The sequence below is a fragment of the Protopterus annectens genome, chromosome 1.part0 (genome assembly GCF_019279795.1).
Source record: "Protopterus annectens isolate FY-2018-M chromosome 1.part0, PAN1.0, whole genome shotgun sequence".
Lineage (NCBI taxonomy): Eukaryota > Metazoa > Chordata > Ceratodontiformes > Protopteridae > Protopterus > Protopterus annectens.
Window position 1 is genome coordinate 11,085,569 of NC_056725.1, and position 13,736 is coordinate 11,099,304.

At 40.9% G+C, this 13,736-nt stretch overlaps 1 protein-coding gene across 1 annotated transcript in view; it reads right to left on the reverse strand.

The window, feature by feature from the left end:
• The window catches only part of DHX34 (DExH-box helicase 34), a 1,598,514-nt gene that overhangs the window by 1,298,661 nt on the left and 286,117 nt on the right, over nucleotides 1-13,736 (reverse strand). Inside the window, exon 4 of the mRNA XM_044078772.1 lies at nucleotides 12,551-12,653. Coding sequence (XP_043934707.1) covers nucleotides 12,551-12,653 — 103 coding nt within the window. The remainder of the gene's footprint in view (nucleotides 1-12,550; nucleotides 12,654-13,736) is intronic.

A 13,736-nucleotide genomic window follows, 5' to 3' on the forward strand; every position in this document is an offset into this window, starting at 1 on the left:
CTTTTATCTACGTGCTGCATACTATCAACATGAGCTTTAGAATATACTGGAAGTATGTAATTCTCATTTGTAAGCATATTTGTGTGTTTTGTAACCTCATATATCTGACAAAACTCAATGGCCTTATTCAAAGTTAAATCACTGTCAAGAAGCAAAATCTTTCTCACAACATCATCTTTAATACCACACACAAGTCTGTGTTTAATCAACTCATCCCTTAAACCACCAAATCTGCACGTTTAACTTTGTTTTTTCAAGTCAGTTATAATATGCTGCAAAAGTTTCCCTAAGCTTTTGCTCTCTTGTGTGAAATAAATGCCTTTCCATTGTACTATTCGTTTGCGGGTTACACATTTCCCTAAATTTACATTTCAAGCACTTGGGATCTTCCCTTGACTCAGCTGGTACCACTATATGACAGTTCCCCCCCCCCTCCCCTGCAAACACAGCATGTGTATAAACAAATGAATGCTCTCTTTCTATGGATTCTGAACCACCCAAATTAAGCAGAATAAATGCCTTCGTAGGGTAATCTTTATCAGAAAATGCAGCTTGTATGAAAATATCGTACTCTTGCTCAAACACTCTCCAATTCTCTGCAATCTTATTATTAAATACAAGTGGAGCTGTTTTTTGAAACCTGTCAGCCATTCCAACAATGTATGCTCAAACACACTGAAAATGGGCCTTGTAATTATGTACGAAATGCACACACAGCCAGTACTTGTAATAACATTTAAATGCCCAATAAACTCATGGAAATTCTGTACTTTGCAAAATATGCTTTGAAATGGCTGTATTTTGCAAAATAACTGTACTGTAATACTGCACAATTATGCAAACTCTTTGTATACTTCAGATATCTTGAATAGCTTCAGTTAATGCGAAAAAATGCGTTCATTTTCCTTATTTTATACATTTTATGCGATTTGGACTTTACTTCAAACATTTTCTGTAGTTATTTGAATATTTTTTCAATATGTCACAGTTTAACTAGAAATTCGTTTAGAGCATTCTGAGTGCTTCGTTTTATATTTTGAGAATAAGAGATTATTTAAGTAAGCTTTGATACCTGAAATACGTTTCTGACCTGTTTTTGCAAATTAAACGTGCAGTGGGGATGATCCATTCTTGTAGATTCCTCCACCTTTTACTGAGTGCCTTCTCAGTCCAGAATCTGAACTTCTGGATCCCGTTCTTACACTATGTCACTTGTCTTGCTTCCCATTAAAGACAAACAGGTGAGGTAGTTCATTTATATGCTTTATTACACAGAAACACATCAGGATGGATAGCAGCAGTACAAACTATAAACAAACTGATTAACTGACAGACTACACAGACATACATGCTTACAATCTCAGCAGCTTACTACAAAATGGCAGTCACCAATCTCAGTATTTATACACTTGTGCAAGCCTCTAGAAAACTTCTTGAAGGTATATATACATATTGATCTACAGTTGTTAACAAAGAAGATGTGTGATATGGGAGGATTGGTGAATACTGAAAAATGTGAAGGCTTGATATAAAGACTAATGTTGATGTTATGAGGAAATATGAATAATTCATGAAAATACAAATGTTCTTGAAACAGTTATCATTGATACATAAGAAATCATGTTATAAGTTAAAGTGTGACGAGCAAATAAAACCTGTTAAAAACTTAGCAGTCCCACTTCATTACTGAATACAGTGTATATCTTGGCATGCATTTCATTAAGAACCTAAATCAAGTCACACTTCACCATTTCTTCTCCTAAAAAATCTTGGGTCTTAGTACCCTTATCTTCTCTTACTGAATAAAGGCAAGGTCACTCTACTTAGTGTCACAAAGACTCCTGAGGGGTAATCATTGCTTAGCCTTCCATATTAATAATGATCCACAATTCCCTGAACTCCTTCACCAAAATATTACCAGTGGTAATGCAAACACCTGTTCTAGAGACTTGTACCTATAACCCCACATTGATACAACAAAATGGCACAACAGGTACCTAGTAGCTCCCTAGAACCTTTAAAACCAGGATAAATAAATGGATAATCACAAAAGATTCAGCTGTGATATGCAGGGAAAATATGTCTCCCTTACAAGAATGCCAAGACTTTCCACATATCAGAACAAAAGAAAGAAAAAAAAAAACAGGAAAACATCTCTTTTCTCCTTCAAAGTTGTTTTTTTTGCAGGGGGCAAGTCTCTCCACACCCACCCAACTTATATAAACCAACTCTGAGATGACCATGCCTTAGAGAAATGGAAATATTCCAAGGAACAACAAAATACTGCCAGAATACATGTCTGTATTTTGGGTCATTCAGTCTTACTGTTCCATGACTTGTATTAAATCTCACTTTTTCAAACCATTACCAAGAATCTACTTAATGGAAAACGTTGTAAGTCTCCCACTAGTTTTCAGTGATGTGATTGAACTTATGAATCTATTTATAGGTTTAGTAGAAAATTATTTTTACTACTAACCTTTTGAGAATAATGTTATTTACCTGTAATTTTCTGACAGTCATAAAGTTAAATATATTGTGCATAGATAGGAATAGGGTATGAGATTCTAATTTTATGTAATGGGTTGTTTTAAGCAGGCTATAATACAATACAGCAGCTCCTTATACGGGATCTCACTTTCAATACTATGATTATTGTTTTTAATTAATTAACAGCATTCAGTGTATAAATTACGAGTAAATGTGGAAGGAACTGATGTCTGAAGAAGTTCTAAGAAAAGATGAAAAACACAGTGATTCTGTTAAGCTTTTAATTTTGTTCTGAGTTGTTCAAGTGTTGAATTAAAGTATTAAATTTATTATTTTGTGGATCCCTGGTCTGTGATGGACAATTATTCCTGTATAACTCTACGATGCCTGTTTTGTGTTCTTTGGTGAAGACGAGCGTTGGCTTGAAAGTTCAGGCACTGACTGCTTTCACTGGAATTAGTTTGGTTTCACCTGCGACTCTAACCTCATGGGATCTGTCAGACAACCAGTTACCTATTCATCACACAATATAAGGATTTACATTCAGATTTACAAGTCTATCAATAATGCGTGTATGGGGAACAGCATTAATGGCCTTGACCAGGTCTAGATATGCTGCATGCACTGCATAATCACTATCAACGTCTTCACTTATTTTTTTCACAGAAATGAGATTAGAGAGGCAGAATCTTCATTTGACAAAGCCAAACTGAAAAGGTCCAAGGTTAAGAGTTTTTCAATATCCAAATTAATGAGGCGTGAGGTAATGCACTCCATAGCTTTACATATCAGGCTAGTGAGACTAATGGGTCTGCAGTTACCAGAGTCCATAGTTGAGCCAACCTTGTGTAATAGCATTACAATGGCTGTTTTTCAGGCTTCAGGCATGTAACCAATGGAGAGGCCTAGATTAAAGAGGTTAAGCAAGGGTTCAGAAAGGGCATATTTGGCACCAATACATTATCATGACCCATGGATGAAGTATTCTTAGGTTTCTGAGAGGGTGAAGAGAACCTGCTCCATAGCAAATAAAGGAGGTGGCTAGGACTTTGGAACTTGTGGAATAGTTATGACCATGGGTGCAGTAAAATTTGCACCAAATTTGTTAGCTGGGATGTTAGCCATTTCCTTTCCTTTGGGTCAGAGTGTAGTACTATAGTGGACTAGCCCCAGACATTGTTGGGCATTACTATATAACTTCCTGAAATAGCTAATGAAAGATGTGTAGTTTGTACTTTCATACTTAGCTTTGAGCTTCGTAATGGTTTCCTTAAGCTTTCTGTTAGTTACCTCAAATGTGTTTTTAATACAGGTAGAACAAGACCTCATATAAGCATTAAGCAGTCTCTTTCTTTTCTTATACAATTTATTTATTTATACAGGATTTGCACCACAGGTGTTCATCTTTAAACTTCTCATTATATTTGTTGTGGAGAGGGACTGCCTTATCACTACAACTATTTAAGTGGGAGTAGAAGTCACAGGCATAGGTAGCATCTTCAGCAATGGGATCCTTCTGAGGAGGATGAAAGCAGAATTTATTTAGGTCATCAAGTAATTGAATAATGTTTGCTTTTGAGAAGTCACCAAACACAGAACTATTTACAGAGAAGTACAACCACTTTTTTTTAAGGAAAAGGTCACTAAATCATGATCGGATTTTAACAAGACATGATGATACATACAGAAATGTGCAACAAGCGGTCATATTTGTGAGGACTAGATCCAGGATATCGGGGCCTCTTGCAGGATGGTTAAGCATTTGTGAAAGATAGTTAGCATTGATAATGTCAAGGAAGCAGTTGAGCATGGCAAACACTGGCAGTGTAGGTTAGCTGCTTTACTGATGGATAGTTGGAAGTCCTCCTGAAAAAAAGTCTTGAGTTTAATGGGAACTTCAGCTAGTGTGTCACAATAACTATCACACTCAGGGTTGTGATAGTGAGGAAAAGAGTGCATTCAGACAGCAGTTGCAGGACCTACTAGATGAAGCAGGACAACATGAATTGGTGTTGATAATGGGTGACTTGAATGCACATATTGGGACAGACAGAACAAGATATGAGGACTGCCTTGGTCTACATGGGTGGGGCAGCAGGAATAAAGAAGAAGCCATTCTAGACTTCTGTCTGGCAAAAGGCTTGATAGTAGCCAACACATGGTTCAGAAAGAGAGACAGTCACAAGATCACATACAAGAGTAGCCAACATGCAACTCAGGTAGGATCTGAGAAAAGTAAGAACTATGAGGCTACATACTGATGAAGGTGATTTAGATGAAGCACTAGGTGATTAAAAACAAAGTTTTGTAAAGAGAGGATACAACAGTAAATAAATGCATAGAAGAACTGCAGTCAGAGAGGCAAGGCTTGGGGAAACCATACTTTTCAAGCCCATGAAGACATAGACACATTAAAAAACAGAGATCTAGGAAAAAAACAAGACTAGCTCTAACATACTCTAGTAATATTGACAAGGTTTGTGATGTTATTAAGAAAGACTGGCCTATTCTGAAGTCAGATGAGCAACTAAGAAAGGCACTGAGTGAGAAACCCAGTTTTACGTTTAGGAATAGACCGTCCTTGAAGAGACAGTTATGCTATAAGAACATGAGGGATGTACATATCCCCCTATCAGATCGTGAAGGGTCATTTATCTGTAGGAAATGTAAGGCCTGCAGGTTTATACATATAGGTCACAAGTTTGTACACCCTGTGCTGAATTATGTTATTGAGAATTCCCTTTATGCAAGGGCCTTACAGAAACAGATGCTTGGTGCCAGAGCCATGGGCTCAAGCTCAATGCCAAGGAATCGAGGACATCTAATACCCACAAATCCCCTAGTTTGCTCAGATCTAGTTTGACAAGCAAACCACACATGCCACTACATACGCCTATATATACATATAAATACACATATATATGTATGATAGTAACAGTACTACAGCAGAAGCAGAAAGGAGAATACCAGAGACCAACCCAACTCAGGCGTTCTTCTAAGGGGGGTGGGGGGTGGGGAGGGTGCACAAAGAACATGCAGATGAACACTCTATGGTAAGGACATTATAAGGACTTCGAGAGTCTTGTTTATGGTTCAATCTCACATTTCTTACATGTTACACCTCCCTCTAGCCATGATCCCGAGGAACTGAGGGGAGAACGCGTTGAGCACAGTGGTGGAACCAGGTTGCCCCTATCCCCCCTCCCCTGTCACTTTGTAAGAAGAGATAAATGTGTTGGTTTAGCCCAAGTAGCAGCCATACAAATAGTGTCTAATAAAGGTAAGCGGCGTGGAGCAAAGAATGTAGACACACTGATCTGGTATGTGTCCCTCTGGTTTTGCAGATAAAGTTTGTGTTGTCTACAATGTCTGCAATGCAATGGTCCCTGGAGGAAGAAGAACAAAGTGTGTAACGCAAAAACACTGCCCTCAACTCAGAAACATTGATGTGATTGTACTCCAGATGAGTTGCCTTGGACTGTCTGTGTCTGTCCCTGAGCCCCCCCCCCTATCAGGGAAGCGTCCGTGGTTATCGTTCGTGGCGGTGGTGGTGGTAGCACAAATGTCTCCGCCAGATAGGTTGCAAGTCTGTAACCACCACCTTAGGTGTGATTTGACCCAAAAAACTTTGGGACTTTTTTTTGCTGGGGACCTTGGAACAGCAGAAGGGAAGTTTGAATTGAAGTGACTATTCTGTCGGAAGTTTTAGAACTAACTGACGCTATAATCTAATTCCGCCCTATGAATAATATAAGATATGCTGTGAATGCTGTGCAAAGATTCTCGAAATTTACTGAAATGCCCAAGGTGTGTACAAAGTTGTAGGAGTAATCCCTGCTTGTATCAGTTGTGACGCCTGGTGGTGGCAGACAGGAGTCAGTCACCCAGATCACGAAACACCCTGGAGGCGCTACCCTAGATGAGCATCGCTACCAGACCCATGATGCTGTGGACTGGGGGGGCTCAGGCCAGCAGGCCAAGGGGGCTGACTAGTAGTGAGGGGCAGCCCCAGAGCAAGCGGTGAAGTGATCCCCTGGCCATTTTGCCATTTTAGTATGGTCCTCTTCTCACTTATTGAGTATCACCAGTCGTCCTTCCGAAGAATGAATGGAAGGATCGAGCGTGAAGGACCATTCGGACTCCTTTCCTTGACAAGGTGTTGATTGAGATGAGGATGAATTAGAATCCTCCCCCCTGTTTTCTTTGGAACTAAAAAAAAACCTTGAGTAAGTAGGAATCCTATTTGGTCCTGCTGGGACTGGTTGGATGATTCTTTTTTCTAGCAGCTTTGAAATTTCTGTAGCTGCTGGCTCGCAGATGGGGTATAGTGGCGTGGGCCTTCATATAGGTGTCATGGCCCACCACTGCACCACGCGGCGTCGGTGTCGGAAGGGCTCCGGAAGAGCGATCGTAAAGAATGAGAGAGCACCCTCAGCAGACGAGGAGTGGAGGGAGCTCCTCGTCACCCGGTTCTCTCAACTCCTCGGAACGCCCAACAGTTGAACAGTTGAACACTACGGGTCGTCCCCTGTGATCCTGACTAGCTGAGACTCTCGGAGAGATGCGGGCTTTTCTCCGGCGCCTTCCAATTCTCAAGACTTGATGCCTGGTCTGAAGCATCCAGAGTCTGTAAAAGAGTGACAAAATAGAGCAGTCCTCTTGTAAGAGCCAAGACAAGAGAGCAGACACAGAACTGTTGTCTGTGACCGACATTTTGGCCACACTGGACAACGCTAAATTAAAAGGAATTTCATTTTTTTTCATATTGAGAAAGAAATGAAAAAGACCCAGTCCAGTCAAAGAAAGTCCAGTCAGTAATGTCAAAAAATCCGGTAATAAGAGTCTGTTTGATAGTAGCTAAAACAAGTCTACCATTTTTTTTGTAAAAAAATGTCAAAATCCGTGAACTGAAGGCAAGACTACTATAAGTTTCTTCTAGTCACAAGTCTAAAAGGGGTGAAGGCGAAAAAAAAAAACTCGAAAGTTAACTAAGTTAACTATTCTAAGTATCGACTACTTTATATACTTTAACTAACTAGATAAAATTTGAAATTTATTAAAACAGAATAAATAAAAATATCTACTACAGGACTCGAAGGTCTCCTCCGCGATCAGCATGCAGCAGCAAACTAGAGATCTGAGGTAAGCAGAGGAGGGGATTGTGGGTATTAGATGTCCGAGCTCTTCCTCGATGCAGAAACCCATGTAAGAACAAAGGCGAGATTGAACACTCTCACATTGTATAGTTATCCTCTTTGGGAAAAAAAAATGTACCCATGGAATACCACATAGGTGGCAGTACACTAAACACTGAAAGTGTGATAAGAGATTTGGGGACACAGATGAACAGTGGTCTCACCTTCGATAACCACATCGCCACAACAGTCAGGAAATCCTTCTATGTGGCACACCACATCACTAAGGGCTTTTCATCCAGAAAAAAGGAGGTCATCGTCCCACTGTACTCATCCCTCATTAGACCCATTATAGAATACAATGCCCCGTTTGGTATGCACATCTCAAGACATCTGCAACAACTGCAAAGGCCACAGAAATACCTCACTAAAAGAATCACAGGCCTAAAGCAGATGCCCTATGCTGACCATCTAAAAAAACTCCAGCTATACTCTGTTGCATATCGTCTACTCAGAGGCGATCTCTGCTTAACATAAAAGGCCATGTCAAACCCAGAGCTGTTGGACATGCTACACTTAAAAAATCCCAATCCCTCAGAGCCACACTCTCCAGGGATGTAAACCTTGTCATCACAATGAACAAAACATGCTGGAGGGCCTGACCCAGAGACTCCCCAAACTCTGAAATAGACTGCCCATACATGTCAAGCAGAGCGCCTCTTTGGCCTTCTTCAAAAGGAACCTTGACGATTGGATGGGAGATAGGAAATTCACCCCAGGGAACACATTAGTTGCCCTGCTAAACAGGGGTCCAGGGAAGTAAATTTTGTGGGAAGAAATATCCAGGGAATTGTTATAGCTTGTATAGGCCCCTAGGGCCGATAGCCTAGTACCAACCTATGAACCTATGTGGACTGTCTAACTAAGGACTTGATCTACTTTGCATACTATGTGGTACGCCATGTCTATTACACAGGGAAAACTAACAGACACTTGAAAGACAGACTGCTAGAGCATGTTAATGACATAAAAATTATGAAAATTCTGAATGCCCTAGCCCAGCACGTACTGGACAAGGGACAGAATCACAGCTTAAAATTTTTAGTATTAGAAGTCTTGTTCACAAATTCAAGAGGGGGAGACTTTAAGAACTTAGTTGAGATGAAAGAACAAGAGTGGATTATACATTTGAACAGTGATAAGTCCCCCAGGCTTAATGACAGGGTCTCTTTGAAACCAGTTTTGAAAGCACGACATCTTACACATTAAAGGTTTCTCTGTTTGTTGCAACCTGTCTGACTGAATGAGATGCCTTAATTAATGCTGCCTGCTAATTGGGCTTTTATTAGTATAAATGAGTTTAGGCTGTGTGTGGTTTTAGGTCTGAAAAGCAGTTGTATAATAGACTGTGAAAGGGCTTACCTTGTTTAATTGCTTTTATTGTTTTATGGTGAATTAAAGTTTTTTACAGCACTCCAGCCATGGTATACTCTCTTTCTTTTTTGGAATTTACTTGGACTGTTTAAACAGAGAGTATTTTGCCAATTTCTGGATTTTTTACTGAAAGAATCCATGATTGCAAAGTCATCCCCAGAGAAACAGTCGGCCCACAGCATAAACCACAAGTTGCCACAATCAGCCGCAAGCAGTGGTCAGAGAAGGCTGTAAGGTCAACAGAGACCAGGCTGAAGACCTGGAAGTTGAATGGAGAGAAAGTATAGCAGTTCAAGAATTACTCAGGGCTCTAGCACCCCAAAAACAGGAGGAAATAGGTGGAGTTGAAGAAGAGTGGCAGTGCTTACAAACAGCATGTGTTATGACTACAGAAAAGATACGTGGACGAGCCAGGTATAGAAATAAGGTACATAAGGAAAGCTGGTGGTGGAGTGCAGAAGTCCAGGAAGTCATCAAAAGAAAGAAGGAGTGCAGGAAGAAGTGGGAGATAGAAAAGACTGAGCAGGCTAGGAAGGACTACTCGTTGGATAACAAAGAAGATAAGAAAGAAGTTGCAATAGCAAAGAATTGGGCATCAGAGGCCTCTACCAACTTCTGGAAAGTGACTCAGTAAGTGGCACAAAGAAACTACATCTGGTTGCAAAGCAAAGACAGAAAGATAAAGAAGATAGTCAGACACCCTTCATAAGGGATGCCAGCAATAACCTGCTCACCAGTCCACAGGACATCAAAGGCAGATGGAATGTGTATCTCCAGCAACTTCTGAATGAAGAAAACCCCACAGAAGCTGTACTGCCCCAGAAACAGCCGACGAGAGAAGAAGAGGAGCTCAGCTTAGAAGAAGTAAGAACAGCATTAAGGAAAATGAAGTCAGGGAAAGCAGCAGGCTCAGATGAGATATGATAAAGATGCTGGGTGAGATACGGGAGAAATGGCTCCTGAGGGTACTAATAGTCATCCCTCTCCATAAAGGGGGAGCGACTACAGACCCAGGGAATTATCGCCCCATTAGCCTGACAAGTCTGATATGTAAGGCTATAAAGCGCATCATGGACCTAATTAACAAGGATATAGGGAATCTCCAAACTCTAGATCCCAAGCAATTTGGTTTTGTGAAAGGTAGTCCATGCCTGCTCAACCTGGTTGACTTCTTTGAGTCAGTCACCAGAGCTGTGGATGATGGCAAGGCAGTTCATACACCCTACCTCGATCTGGCCAAGGCCTTTGATACCATTCCCCACTCAGGAATTATTGATAAAAAAAAAAAAAAAAAATAAAAACTAGGCATCAACCCCTATATCACTAGGTGGGTTGCAAATTGGCTCACAGATAGAATCCACAGTTTGAAAGTAGTGGAGACCAAGTCAGACTGCCGACCAGTCACGAGTGGAGTCCCACATGGATCGGTCCTGGGTCCTCTCCTGTTTGGCTCCTACTTCTCAGAAGTCCAGGCCAACACAGAGGGACTCTGGCTGACCAAGTTCACAGATGACTGCAAGCTGGGAGACATTAACTCCCCAAGTGATGTAGACATCCTACAGAAAGGCCTCACTGACTGGTGTCGAAACCATGGCCTTAAGCTTAATGCCAAAAAATGTGTCATCACCCCCTTTAGGAAAAACTCAGCTCCCACTAATTACCACATCAATGGGAGCCCACTGAACACTGAATGTGTAAGAGATCTGGGGACACAGGTTGACATCACCTTCTCCTTTGACCACCGCATTGCCACTGTGGTCAGAAAGTCCTTCTATGTGACACATCTCATTACCAAGGGTTTTTGCATCCAGGAAGAAAGAGGTCATAATCTCTCTCTACTCTTCCCTCATTAGCCTAGTCATTGAGTACAATGCCCCATTTGACATGTACTTCACCAGACACATGCAACAGCTGGAAAGGCCACAAAAGTACCTCACAAAGAGGATCCTAGGCCTTAAATACATGTCCTACATGGACAGACTAAAAAAACTCCAGCTATTCTCTGTCTCATATCATCTACTAAGAGGCAATCTCTGCTTGACTTACAAAGCCATGTCTGACCCAGCTCTGTTAGAAATGCTACATCTAAAGAAATCTCAATCCCTCCACACCACATGCTCAAGAGACCTCAACCTCATTACGATAATCAACAGAACATGCTGGAGGAACAGGTTCATAACCCAGAGACTGCCCATGCTCTGGAATAGACTTCCCATACATGTCAAGCAGAGCACCTCACTGGCCCTCTTCAAGAGAAATCTTGATGAGTGGATGGGAAATAGAAAGTTCACCCTAGTGGCTCTACTTGATAGAGGCACTGGGAACTAACGTCAGGCGGCACAATGCCAGGGCCCTTCTATGGGCTAGGCTTGCAAAGGCTCCAGGGCCATTGGCCTAGTACACACTTATGAAGACTAACATTCCAAAGCAGATTACAATAAAACTAGGTTACTACACTTGCAGTCCAGGGGAACACTAAGAAGCCTAGCCAAATTTCCAGTCACCCAAAAACACTGCCTAGTTAAGTCCCTTGCTCAAGGTCATACATCTGGCAAATGAGGGCTGAGGGAATCAAACCTTCTACCACACTACAGCTTACAGCCTTAATTCTCTGTGCCAACTGCAATACTAGGTCCATTTTAGAAGAGTTCAATTTCTCTGATCTACGCTGACTGGAGGTTAGGCAAAGATTCAAAATATGGGGATTTATCAGAACCAGAAAAAAAAACATATATTTAGGTCTTAAACTCTAGATACTTTGTCTCCTTCTTTATGTTACAAAGTTAAAGCTAACCCAATTTTTGCATTTGCATTTGGACGTTCTATTAACTGGATCAACAACAGTACACACACATTTATTCTATCTGCAACAATGTATCTGTCTCTCATGCACAGTTTCTCTGAGTTGAAGAGATTTTGTACACTGGGTCTAGGTCCATACGCTACAGGTGAAGAAATAGCACTGAATTCAATCAAAATAAAATAATAAATAAAAGTACAACTACTGATGAGGGATAATAAGACTGTTAATTATGGTTTAGACACAATTTTAGTTTTTAAAACTACACACAAAAAAAAGACAGTCTGCAAGCTAGGTCCAGTTCTGTTCTGTTCTCCAACTAACTTTCACTACAGGAAATAGATGGAAATTGTGGACAGATATAGAGCCACTATGAATAAAGGGGATGGACTACCAGCCTAAGAACACAATGATGTTAGGTGTGTGTCTTGAAGTAGCCCAAAGTCCAGTTATATCCAAAGGACCTCTTCTTTATAAACACCAGTGGACATCATTACTTCATAGGCAATCTGTTAAAATTATTTATTTATTTATTTATTACTAATTCTGTAAGAGCAGCCTACAACATTTGATAGTGAATGCTACATTTTTTATCTTATTTCAGTTCTCACTTAGAATTGAAAATATTTAATTTCAGCCATCCAGCAAATCTACAAAAAAAAAAAATCCGCCAAAAAACAAAAGCTCTTACCAGAGTCCACCACAAATCGCACTCCATCAATTGTGACAGAAGTTTCTGCAATATTCGTTGAAATAATACATTTTCTGATTCCTGGAGGAGGCATATCAAACACCTTTAGAAGCAGAAAAATACTATTACATAACTTGAAATAAGGCTAGAATACCACCATTATAATACAGTCATTCTAACAAGATGATGTACCAGATTTCCAACAGATAGATATAAGGTACCAACAGTTCTCCACATGCCCATTGCCAGGTGCCAAATATTGCATTTCTGAACAACTCAATATTCTTACCTGTATAACCACCAAAACATTATCAATAAACTTCAAAAAAAAAAAAAAAAAAAAAAGAAGTTATGTACTTGCCATAACGTTCCATCTGAGCTGTGGCTTTTTACTTGTCTTCAACCTGTGGGACACACTAGAAGAGACCTCAGAGTGGGGAACCAAACTTGACGAGGCCAGAATAGGGCAATGAAGATGACTGAGCTCCCCAACCATTGTGCTTTCTGAATAAACTTGGAAATCAGAGGAAGAGAAGGATAAGCATAAAGTAGACCGGAGGGCTAAGCATCTCTGGGTGACTCCCCCGGAGGAGGGATCAGAGAGAAATACTCACTGCACTTCACACTGGAAGGAGAGGTGAAGAGATCATAGCAAGAATGGCCCCACTTTTGGAAGATCATGTCCGCCACTGACTGATTCAGAGACCACTCGTAAGGTATCAGAATAGATTTGATGAGCCTGTCCTCTAGAATGTTGGACTTTCTAGAATGTGCATTGCCACCAGAAAATGGTCAGAAGAGATCACTCACTCACACAATTTCATAGCCTCGCGGCAAAGGGGATAAGATCTGGTTTCCCCCCTGTTTATTGATGTACCAGATTACTGACATGTTGTCCATCTGGATGGCAATGTTCCCAGTAGGAAGAAAGGTGTGGTGAGTTTGCAACGCCAAAAGCACTGCCCTCATCTCCAGGACACTGATATGCAGACTGATCTCTAGGGAAGACCACATGCCTTGGAGCATCTATCCCATGCAATGTCCCACCACCCGAGCAGGGAGGTGTCCGTGATCACCATGACTGAGGGGGAAGAAAGAACAAATGTGCAGCCCAGAAGAAGGTCCGAGGACTGAAGCCACCACTGAAGAGAGTCCTGGAAACTCAGGACAGCCAGACCAGATATGA